The sequence below is a fragment of the Triturus cristatus genome, chromosome 9, assembly GCF_964204655.1.
Source record: "Triturus cristatus chromosome 9, aTriCri1.1, whole genome shotgun sequence".
NCBI classification, from domain to species: domain Eukaryota; kingdom Metazoa; phylum Chordata; class Amphibia; order Caudata; family Salamandridae; genus Triturus; species Triturus cristatus.
In genome coordinates, this window is record NC_140592.1 from 1,023,692,814 (window position 1) to 1,023,705,452 (window position 12,639).

At 42.5% G+C, this 12,639-nt stretch overlaps 1 protein-coding gene across 2 annotated transcripts in view; it reads left to right on the plus strand.

Annotated features, from left to right (window-relative positions):
• Positions 1 to 12,302, plus strand: part of RPS6KL1 (ribosomal protein S6 kinase like 1) — an 86,047-nt gene extending 73,745 nt beyond the window's left edge. For both annotated transcript variants that reach the window (XM_085626740.1, XM_085626741.1), the window contains 3 exons: positions 1,794 to 1,876; positions 8,422 to 8,517; positions 11,259 to 12,302. In XM_085626740.1, the coding sequence (XP_085482866.1) occupies positions 1,794 to 1,876; positions 8,422 to 8,517; positions 11,259 to 11,366 (287 nt within the window). In that variant the 3' untranslated portion in view covers positions 11,367 to 12,302. The remainder of the gene's footprint in view (positions 1 to 1,793; positions 1,877 to 8,421; positions 8,518 to 11,258) is intronic.
• Positions 12,303 to 12,639: the final 337 nt, after the last annotated feature.

The following is a 12,639-nucleotide window of genomic DNA, read 5'->3' on the forward strand; positions in this document are numbered from 1 at the left end:
GTTCACCACCAAGTGGGATACGATTAATTGCTGGGTGTGCCAGGGTATCTGCAAGGGTGTCAACATTATCTTCCTGTTCTCCACACTGTCCTCCTGCTGCCCACAAGTGCGGTCTATGACACGGCTCAATCTTGAAGGTGGAGGTTTGTGCCCTGTTGGAACAAAGGGGCTCTATAAATGGTTCCTCTGCAGGAGATAGGAAGACGATTGCTTCTTAGTCCTTTGGAGCTCTTCATTTGTAGGGCAAGTTCAAAATGCTTTCTGTGAGCCAGGTGTGCTAGCCGTGGATACGGGGGACTGGTTGGTGTCCATGCATCTCCAGAACACCTGTTCCACCAACTGATCCTCCCCTCCTATTGGCTTTCCTTCGGACTTGTTCCAAATACCACTGTGCATGTACAAATGTGGTGGGTGCTTCACAAATTATATTGCCTGGTGCAAGTCAAAATGTTTAAACTTTTTCGACGTTCTGTAATTTACGTTTTCTCTTGCCCCGCAAGGCTTGGCTGTTTTCAATGTAAAAGGTATCTGGCTGCCTTCACGTGCCTTATTGATCAACCCTCTTTCTTTGTCATCACTTGAGGCTCACTTATATATATCTCTTTCCTTCAACACTTAACCTAGTTTATTATATATATCTCTTTCTTTAGACAAATTCAAATACAACCTTCAAAGCAGTGGATTTTTAATTGTGTGTTAGCCTTCCGTACGTATTCTCCATTCAAGCCACTACACAGTTGCCTGATCTGTTCGTTCATAAGACTGTTTTCCTGCTGCAATAACTTCAGCCCGTAGGGCCAGTGATTCATAAGACTATCGGTCAGAACACCTTTCACGGAGTTCCACCAGGACAAATTGGCACTTCGCACCTGCCCTTCTTCATTGCTGAATGTCGCTACTGACCTTCACATAGGCCAGTCTGCCACTCTTCTTCCTCAACTCACCAAGTAAAAGGACCGCAGAAGACAAAACAGAGTGGCTGAACAGCTCTTTGTGGGACTCGCTAAGCTAAGGGCAACACTGTGACCTAGCTCTATCTCATGCTGTTACCCTTAGCCTAAAGCTTTGTTGTGCCTTGGTCAAGAAAGACCCTTCGCTTGGCATTTGGACCCACTCCACAAGTGCGATAGATGCTTGGACTGCTCGTACTCGAGGCGTTCAAGGCGGCTACTTGGTCATCCTTGCTTACTTTTGCAAAGCACCGTTGCCATAGAGCTCAGGCACCGAGAGATGCATACTTGCCAGGGTTGTGTTGCTTGACTTTCTATGTTAATCTGCTCCACTCAAACCTGTATCCTAGAGGGGATTGCTTTGGGACTCCAGAAGTTGAGGTAAAAGTATCCATAAGAAGAAAAAGTTAATTACCTTCGATAACATTATTACTGGTGGAAATAGCTTTAGCGAAGGCAAGTAACTTGCTTGATTGTTCTACAGTAGGTTCTTCAGCTTAAGTAATAATCTATAAAAGGTCATAACTGCTAGATACATTGTAATGCGCGCTGCTCATTAAAGGCAAGATGTCTGTGGTCGAGTCCATCACCAAACTTTCTAGTGCATGGAGTAGCCTTGCTTTCCTGTAAAATGGGTAACTAGACAAAAGGATATTACAGCATTTGGTTCGGCCTATGAGGTTTAAACGTATGCTATGCTCATGAGGAGCATTCCACTGCTGGCAGGGCAGCTTGCCCTAGTATGACTTTACTCATTCTGCTGTCTCTCACGGAGTGTGATTAGTTTTGCTGGAATCGCTCCCAACAGTCGTCGCCACCTAAACCCTGTGTTCTTGTCCGCAGAAGTGCGTGGGATCACAGAAGTGACGGAGGCCTGTGATTGGTGGAGCTTTGGGGCACTGCTGTACGAGTTACTCACTGGAATGGTAAGTGGAACTCGCTTCTTTAACTTAAATTCAGCCGACACAGATATCTAACATTGGACTGCCAGCATATCCTTTATACTCATTGAAGCCAGAGGTTGTTCACCAGAAGTTTCTCACTGAATTCATAAAAACAAAAGTGCCCAGTATTTTCTGGGCCAGGGAACCGACAACAAAGAGGTTTGCCACTTTTTTTCTCTACTTGATTTTAGTTCAACAGTGAGCCCTGTGGCCAGGTTATTCTACAGGAGAGGGTTTAGTGGCAGCTGGGTCCATGTAAAAGTATTCCGTCTTAAAGTTCTTTTAGATTTCATTCCAAAGCTAATGTTCCTGCTAGTTTTGGTATGCAGAGGATTTCAGCTTCAGAGTTTGGAATGTGCCCATGAAAGCTCCTGCTGCAAAATCCCAAAATTGCTTGACGATGCCCAAAAGACACAGTACCCAAAATAAATTAAATGTCCCCCTTTCCTAGTAGATAAAACTTTTTCTTATTAGGGTGTCAAATGGGCGTGACCCAAAATCTTTGGTTTCACCCTAGATGTCCTTAGGTGGTCAGGCAGCTGCTGCCCTGCATCTCAGAACCCACCGTTCAGGTAGAGATTTATTGGCTGCGGGCACCCACAGCGGACATTGGATGTCCTGTGGCTGATGGACGGCTGACCTCCACAAGGGTTTGAGACTGAGGAGTTAAGACTGCATAGCCCTCGAATCTTAGGGGCTGGAAAGAGAATGTTAATATTTCTGAAATCGGCACAGCTTTTTCCAGCTACTGCCAGGGATGAAGGGTGGCATTTCTTGTGACATCCTAGGACATTTGAAGACGTAGGTACGGGCACCTTACGGGTAAAGGGAATGTCTGAGAGAGAGCAGACACGCACTTCTCCATGATTGAAGGCAAAGTCTCTTCTGGATCCAGGTGTCGTCGTCCTCTTTTTCCTGGGCAGCTGGCTGGGGCAACCTCCTGTTTCTGGGGGAAGTCATTGTTCCGCAGAAGTCCTTCTAGTCTTACTGGGTTTTGGTGGTCCTCCTTGAGGCAGGTCACCTCCACTTGGCAAGGGTGCCTCAGCTCTTTGTGTATTAATCTAAATTGTTCTACGTGTGTGTGAAAATGTAGTTCATATTGCAAGGGTATGTGTCGGATTGCCTGCGCCCTTTCTTGTTGCTATTTAAGTTTGCTTCTAACATGCCAGATTTGGTGACTCTTTGAACATAATGATGAACAGGCTGATGATTGGCTGTAGATCTTTGGTAATGGTGCTAAGCTGTGCTAGTTCTGGATAGTACGTTAGACCCTTGTACTTTCTTTATTGTTTAATTTCTTTGTATTTTGTAAGGTTTGCTCTAGATATTTGCAGAAGATGTGTGAATTCCATTTCAGTTTGTCTGGCAGACTGCGCTTATTGTAGGAGTGCAGCTTAAAGTGCAATGGGTTGTTAGTCTATGGTCTTTTGTGAGTGATTGCATTAGTAACTACTTGACGGAAAATCACCAGATTCCATTCCGTAGTTGTGCTAAAACCGTGTCCCTCACAAGCCTTTGTTACAGCCTCTTGGCTTTTTATATGCAGCTTTATCTAGTGTGGCTTCTTGTGGTTTAGGAAGTCTTTTTCAAGGTTAGCAACAAAAATAGGTTCCTATCACATGCCATTCTTGTTCCCACTGCATTTTCCGTATTTTATTTAAAGAGTCTGCCAGTCTAAGGGAGTAGTTGTGCTCCCGCACTGGAATGTCCAGCCTGTCTCTCTTACTTACATTGATTTCTGGCATTTTTGAGTTAGGCAGCGACTTTGGTGGGTACCGCACAGAACAGAAAAAGTCCTGAGATGTCACCTGTTGCACCTGTGAGGGGGAGTGAATCTATTACAGTAGTCTGATCCTCCTAATATATGTTGTGTTCGACCCCTTCTCCATGATGCTGTGTAACAGTGTTCTCGTTCATGGTGCTGCTTACTTTTTTAAGAACAAAGGAAGCGTGTGATGCAGTTTGAATAGAAGTGCTACTTTTGGGTAGTGTAAGAACCGGACACAACCCAGTCTATGCATTATGAGTGGTGATGAGCATTCATGCAGAAAACCTTTTGCATCTTTCAAAGTGATAATGCATGTTTAAAAAGGAGATTGGTTAAAAAGGTGAGAATTTAGCTTATCGTATCATTGCTAAGGGACAGAGAGCGATATTCTGTAATAGAATTGACTAGAGACTATATTATTTGTCCCTTTAAATCTTACAAGGCGCAGGTTTACAGCCCAGACGTTTGTGATTAGGAAGAAATATTGTTCCCGGTTAGTTTTTAATGAATGCTAATTGCCCTAAATGTTGTGTCTTCACTAATTACGATGCAAAAAGAACAGTTGATGGACAGAATGGCAGAACAATGTCGTACATTCACCCCAGTACAGAGATCTGGGCCTAAATCCATTGTTGTTTTGCTCCCCATGCCATTCCAGTTTGAATCCAGCCATAAGCAAATAAGTCTTGACCCTGCGCCCAATGGAAACAGTCCAGCCCGATCTGCCAGGCCAGGTCCTTACTGGACTAGAAACAAGCATCCTAGGACTGGTTTCGGGGTTTCATCCCTCATCAGCCATGATAGCTTCATTACAGTGGCATGAAGAGCACCGGACCCATGTCTGGGCATACCCGTCCCTCTCGGAGTGACACATGCAAAAAGAACAATTGATGGACAGAATGCAGAACAATGTCATACATTCACGCTAGTAAAGGGATCTGGGCCTAAATCCATAATTTTTTTGTTGCTCCCCATGCCATTCCAGTTTGAACCCAGCCATATGCAAATCAGTCTGGACCCTGCGCCCAATGGGAACAGTCCAGCCCGAACTGCCAGGCCAGGTTCTCACTGGACTGGAAACCAGCATCCTAGGACCGGTTTCGAGGTTGGTGAGCAAAAGAATGATGGATTTAATCCAGATCTCTTGACTGGGGGTGAATGTTTTGATTTGTTCAGCATTACGTCCATCAATTGTGTGTCTTTTGCTTCCTCGCCCTAAGTGTGCCGGGTATGCCCAGACGTGGGTCCCAGGCTCACTGTGCCACTGGATTCAAGCTATCCTGGCTGATATGGGGTGAAACTCCGAAACCGGTCCTAGGATGTTTGTTTCCGGTCCAGGGAGGACCTGATTTTGCAGATCGGGCTGGACTGTTCCCATGTGGCACAGGGTCAAGACTGATTTTCATATGACACTTCTCGGTGGTTTGACAAGCAGTATAATTTAGAAGACAGAACATTGGTAACCTAGCTCAGTTAATAGGCTTCAAATCTTAAAAAATGTAAATTTTGTGTGAAACAGTATCACACACATTTTGCATTTTTGAACTTGCTATGTAATTGTTTAGACACTGTATATCATTGATCTTAAAAATGTTTTGATAGAATAAAAGAATATTTTTGTTTTGTAAAAAAAAAAAAAAGACTCCGTCCTATAAAGATTCATCCAGGATCGAAGCCACTTTGTCTCTCAGATTGTATACACCCATTGAGATAGTATATGATTTACTATAGTAACGAAAACATCATCCCTGTCAACCATTTGATGTGATCCTATCATAAAAATGCCTATATTATTGTAAGAGTTTTATCTAAACTATCAAATAGTATTACACTAATTTTGCATTTTTGAACTTGTATTACTCATACCTTGATTATGGTATGCTCCTCTAGATGAGAGGCAGTTCTATCATGAATTATTCTGTTTTTAACTTTCCATGTAATTTTACAGACACTTTATATCATTGATTTTAAAGATGTTTTGATAGAATAAAATAATACATTAGTTATGTCAAACAAAATAGTTTCTTCAGCCCTGAAAATGCCAGGCATTGCTGATTACTCGTCGTGCTGCATCTTGTAATGCACCCACCTCCTCTCCCTCCTAAGAATATTTTAGTTTTGTTTCTATGTGTGCGCCTGCCCTTCTTAGTAATAAATTAGCAATTGTCTTATACAATGCTAAGTAAATAATTACTTGCCACAGGATTTGTATGCACAATTGCTTCTTGATCAGTGCCACACACTTTAACCAAGACCTGCTGTGTAGACATTAACATTTCAACAAGCTCCAGTTGGCCAAGCGGTGTTATAGAACACTTTTTGAAACATCTGCTAGCTATCCTCCTCTATGGAGAGGGACTGCTTTATAGTCGCTGCAGAAGATGTGCATCTACAGCTACTCATGCTACAAACTAGTAGTATCGGGAAATTAAGTTGATATCTCCTGTGTAAGGCCTTTTGGGTTTTTGGTGGCTGTCATAGTGACATCTACCAGGCAAATGTGGGAGATAGGAGAGCAGGCAAGAGATGCAGTCTTCTGAAACTGTATGTATAAGAACAAGAGTGCCTCCACTCTTTCCCTGTATTTTACATTGAGGTGTTCATCTTGATGTAGATGCTTCTCACAATGGAGAGCCTTCTAAAAGTAATCAAAAATAACAAGGGAGTTACCCCAATGTGACACTCACAAAGGGACGGGGTATCAATATTCAGCAAAACACAAATGTCCCCATCAGAAAAGGCCTACGGGGTTGTCCTCAGCCAAGTGTCTAATGTTCACAGATTCAATTGATTATCTCAAAAACAAGTTTTGCCCTTTGATCTATACACAGTAACTTGTATATGCACTAAATAAAGTCTATTAATAAAACGTATTCATTAAAATCAAAATTATTTATTATTTGTAAACAGCAAGCCAAAATGAATCGCATAAAATATCTTTCCCTCCCAGAATGGGTTACAATCTTTAATGAGTTCAATTAATCACAATAAAAATTAGTCATTATGAATACAAGTCATAAAAGTCGACGCAGCGTTTCGGTGATTTCACCTTCTTCAGGACTAAAAACGGTTTCATCAAATCTAATTTCTTTTTGAAAAAGAAGGGGGTAGACGTTTCAATAGACTATCCAAAAGGAATGACCCTTCAAAATGGAGGTTTATACCTGCTGATTGTTAAGCCTTATTATTAGTTGAATTAAAATATTTTTGTCCGCAAGAGCCACCGTAAATGTATTCGTTTTTCGAGAAAAGCCCACTTTAAAGCTTTAGGGAATGGTTTCTCGCAATACTCAGAGACGTGTAAATCCTTTTCTTTTCTTCAATTCTTGTCATGTGATAAGGAAATTACATCTGACAGGTCTAAGGAAGTGATTATTCTCAATTTTTCACTTTCCTGTAATCGACCCTTGTCAAACCAAATCGGCCTCCCTGCTCTTACGGACCCATCGATAGTGGCCACTATTGAAGGGTCCGTAAGAGCAGGGAGGCTGATTTGGTTTGACAAGGATCGATTACAGGAAAGTAAAAAATAAAAAATAATCACTTCCTTAGACCTGTCAGATGTAATTTCCTTATCACATGACAAGAATTGAAGAAAAGAAAAGGATTTACACGTCTGAGTATTGCGAGAAACCATTCCCTAAAGCTTTAAAGTGGGCTTTTCTCGAAAAACGAATACATTTACGGTGGCTCTTGCGGACAAAAATATTTTAATTCAACTAATAATAAGGCTTAACAATCGGCAGGTATAAACCTCCATTTTGAAGGGTCATTCCTTTTGGATAGTCTATTGAAACATCTACCCCCTTCTTTTTCAAAAAGAAATGAGATTTGAAGAAACCGTTTTTAGTCCTGAAGAAGGTGAAATCACCGAAACGCTGCGTCGACTTTTATGACTTGTATTCATAATGACTAATTTTTATTGTGATTAATTGAACTCATTAAAGATTGTAACCCATTCTGGGAGGGAAAGATATTTTATGCGATTCATTTTGGCTTGTTGTTTACAAATACTAATTTTGATTTTAATGAATAAGTTTTTTTAATAGACTTTATTTAGTGCATATACAAGTTACTGTGTATAGATCAAAGGGCAAAACTTGTTTTTGAGATAATCAAATGAATCTGTGAACATTAGACACTTGGCTGAGGACAACCCCGTAGGCCTTTTCTGATAGGGACATTTGTGTTTTGCTGAGCCTTCTAAAAGGACATGGTAACCTCACCCACACATTAGTGGTATTCCTCATGAAAGGGGAGCTCATCGTGAGCAACAAATGTAGCTGAGGGGGCTCATCACAAGCTCTTTATTGAATACTTTTTCTTGTTTGTATTTTTTCAGGTATGGGGGCCTCCTAAATTCCTATTGGGGATATGTGTTTTATTTTCAGTTTCCAATATCGCACAGTAAAACCCTAAAACAAAAAGGCTAGAAATGTATGTTGCCCCTGACTGTCTGTTCAGTAATTAGTCAGTTATTGATATTGTTGATATTATTGAATAAATACACAAGCAGAACATCAGTTTCCAGCCCTGTTTTCACTGATTACTTTTTAGGTGCTTTTTTTCACCTACAAAGACAGAATATAAAATGATAATACTGGGTGGTCCTAGAAGTATCGTCTTGGCAATAATATTGCCCTACCCCCCCCCCCCCCCCCCCACCAACACCCTCACTACTGATTGTTCTTTGGATGTTGTGTGCTATAAGCTCATTCTTCCTCTCTTTCTTACCCTTCTTGGTGTTTGTCCTTGGAAGTCTCTCAGTCAGAATCATCCATCAGGAATTCACGCACATACTCGGCTCTACCTTCCAGACTCCCTCAGCTGTGCCGCGGCATCTCTGCTCACTGAGGTAAGGGTGCTGTGAAGGTTAAAACCTTTAGTAGAAGCTGCCTTCTGTGGAGTTGGCTCTGAATAGAGGAAGGAGGGTGATTCAAAAACACGACTTGAAAACTTTTATTTGAAAAAAACATGGACTGAAAAAAGGAGACATTTCTTTTTTAAGTTTTTATTTCAAACTGCATAATTCGGCATTGAAAACTGCGATTTTACTAGAGAATTATGGCGGAAAGTATGGGGAGGCACTAAATAACTAATCAAGTGGGAAAGAGAAGATTGGGTAGTGATGGAGAGGTGATAGGCAGATGGCAGGAAGGGAAGGTGGGATAATGGCAGAAGCGGATGGTAGTGTAAAGGCAGAAGAGCTTTATAAAAATGGAAGAAAAACTGGAAGTAAGAATGTAGAATGAGAATATACTGGAGATCTCTCCATTCAGAAAAGACATGGAGGGGTAAAACTGTCATCCCTTGAAAATGGACCTCCAGTGAAGAGAAAACACTAAATGGTACTGCAACTCTGGATTTACACCAAGAAGAACCAAATGAGAACAGTATCTCAGATACTCAAATCACATGGATAAATGTACAGCCCCTCTCTCGTACTATACCCCACCCTCCACTCCTGCATTTCCCAACTAAAGTACTATGAATGATATAAGTCAGCAAAAATGGTAGAGACCTAGGTCTTACTCCTAATATTTACATTACTTGTAAAGAGGGACCAATTTATTTAATGGAATGGTGGACGACTCATAGATCCGCTAGGGAGAATGAGTAAATTACTCCGTCATCCTGGTGGAGGCACCATCCACCAAATTTATAAATGACCGCCAAGCTGGCAGTCATTTGTAAAGCATTGACAGGAACCGCTGTCACAGTGGTTACTGTCAATGCGTTTTGCTGTTTCCTGCAGGGTTGGGTCAGCATGACGCAACCCTGCACAAAACAGGATTTTATTTTTATTTTGAAAAAGAAAATCCCAAAACGGGGTTTTCTTTTGCAAAAAAATAAAAAATAATGCACCCCTCACCATGAGAATCAGCTTCCATGGCGGGGGAGCATTATTTACATTTTACTGTCCCTCTGGCACTGATGGACAGTTTAAAAAAAAAAATGATTACTTATCCGCCCATCTAAATTGGGTGTGCAGACATGTATCCATTTCTCTTACTGCCCTTCATCGTGTCGTCTCAGAGGTTTGGCTATGGCGGTGACGGAGTAGTCACCACTGTAGCCAAGCCTATGGTATGCCCGCAATTAAATATGTGGACCTGCCATAATGTTAGTGGTGTGTATACATACCGTCAACATTTAAATCAGACCCAGAGTTATTGCAGTAAAGCTAGTCTTAAATTGGAAGAGCCAATTCTCTGTAACTTGAATGAAGGCCTTTGTGTCAGGGACATCTGTTCCGAAGGACGGTCGCCATACTGGATTGGATTAACTTCGTAAGCTTGTGGGCAGCTTCTTTGAATGGGAACTCCTCTCTGCTCAACTTCCCAGTTTTTCTAAAAAGCATAGTTACCATCATAAAACTAGGCAGTCACCTCCTTGTTGAATCTTACCTTGGTGGTTCTTGAGGAGGGTTTACCTGACTGTCCCACAGAATTGTGGTGGGGGGTACATGAAGGTTATTTAAACAGTTGCCCAATGTTCTCTTCCTGCTCTGAAAAGTGTCATCTGCTCATGTCGTTGCTTCCACCATGGATATTATATTCTCCACTGCTGTATCAACTATGAGCAGGGTTCACCTGCAGTTGGTTTGGCAACTTTGGCATCAGAAACTGAAACATTGGAACATGATCTGAAAGGCCTCACATGAGGTAGCTCCTAAGTCTTGATGGTCTCTTGGTATGTTTCTCTGGAGCTAGTAAGTAACAGGGTATGTTCAACAGGTTAGTAGCTGGTTTTTCAGAAGGTGGCGTAGGGCTTACCACAGATGGCACAGCGGTTGAAAGGAATTATTGAGAATACACTGGGCTAGAGGTCTTAAAGGAGCTGGCATAGAGTATAGAAAGATTCATTCAGGTTGCATAGATTCTCAAGGTCTCATTGAAGGCAGCACAGGGCTGCAGGTCTCAATAAGGGTAGGGCAGGGGCAAGAGGTCTTACAGATTTGTGAACTGAGGCTTGAAGTTCCCACATAAAGTTGTACGAAGACTAAAGTTCTCACAGATGGTGACTTATGGACTGGAGTTCTCATGTAAGGCAGTCTAAAATGTTATGGTCTCTTTGGAGGTGATACAGAGACTGAAATCTTCATGGGAGCTGACGTCAGCTCCGGAAGGTATCGTGAGACCTGCCACAAAGTGGTGGGAGGATCAGGAGAGGTGGCACAGGGCTGGAAGGTGTGATAATAATTGGCACAAGAGCTGGAGTGTTCAGGGGAGTTAGCACAGACTTTGAAAGGGCTCCTGTGAGGTTGCACAGGGGCTGGTGTTCTCATGGAAGGTCACACAGTGCTAGAAAGTCTCCTGGGAGGTGGTAAAGGCTTTCGGTCTCTCTAGAAGTAGAACCTGGGCTGGAACACTTGATTTTTAGATTGCAACGGGGCTGTAGAAATCATGTGAGGTGGAACCGGGGGAGTTGGGGTTGTGATATCACAGGAAGTGGCATCATGGCTGTAGGTCCTGTGAAAGGTGGCGGAAGCACTCTGTGGCAAATGATGTAGACCACACTTGCATTTCTTATATTTACTTTCATAGTTTTTCATACACAAGCCTGATGTTCTCATACCTGTTTTCTTCTCTCCAGCTACTGCAGTGTGACCCTGACAGCCGGTTAGGGTCTGGAGCAGATGGAATCAACAAGATCAAATCTCATCCTTTCTTTAGAACCACTCACTGGAACCAGATGCTTTAGACATGTGGCAAACAGTCCCTGCAGATCTTGAACTAGAAGAGCCTGGAATTGCCATTCAACTTTTTGAAGTTGCACGGAGTCCACAGAACTTCCAGCGCTTTGTGAGGCTTCTTTCAGATGGAACTTGGGCAATCATGTTGGCACCTCTAATCATTGTTGTATGATTTCTCTCCAGCAAATTAAGGCCATCACAGGTGCTTCCACTAAAGAGCCATGCATTCCATATATATTCCGCTGATGCTCGAGGTCCTTCTGCTGAGTCAGAGACCTCAGAGTCTCTTCTACTGAAGCATGAGTTCCATCCCCATGGTCCTAGCCCCTGCATGCCTTTCCATTGATACAGTGAGTTCTTTCACCGAGCCATCACAGGCTGCTCCACTGATGCATGAAATCCCTCTGGCTAAAAGGCTGTTCCAATGATGCATGAGCTCCCACACTATGTCATAGCCCTCACAAGCTCTTACTGATTCATGAAGTGTCTAGGCTGAGACAGCCCTCACATGCCCCTCCACTGATAATTGAGATTCCTCTACCAAGTGTCATCACAGGCCTTCCTTTGACGCACCCAATCCCTCCGTAGATTCCTCAACGACTCTTCCACCCATGGAAGATGTCCCTCAACAGTTATTGCATATCTTCTGACTGCTAAGGGGGTCCTGTAACAGCGCCCTAGCTGTAACAAGCCCTTCCCCGGATGCATGAAGTCCCTTCCACTGATGCACTTGCTCACCAGCTTCTGCCATAACTCTGCCAGGGCCTTGCAGTGCTCAGCCAGTTCATACTAATGTTTGACCCTCCTTAAGGGACTTTGGCCAAAGGCAGGTCAAGAGGTTGGGTATGTGAATTTTTGGCTCATTTTCAAACGCAGCTCACCAGGGGATATGTACACCATTGAAGATGAAACGCACTGCTAAATAAACATGTCAAAACAGCAAACCTTTCTTCTGAGTTGAACTTCACTATCATTTAAACTGCTCCTGCCTGATCAAGTTAACAATAAGAGGTAAGACTGTGAATATGCTAAGACATTAATCAATCTGTGAACCCCAGCGTAACAAATGCCACGACTATTTGTATTGTCTCTCTCTCCTGCAATGAAAATGTTTTATTTTATAAAGTACTACACTTTATATGAAAACATTTCTTTATTACAGATCCATTTTTTAAGTCGAGCCTAGAGTCAGGGCGCATGCGCTGCTCTGTGAGGCTAATTGTAGAGTAGTAGGTGAATAGAAGCTTTGCCCACTGTCTGCCCTAATTTGCCATTAGCTTG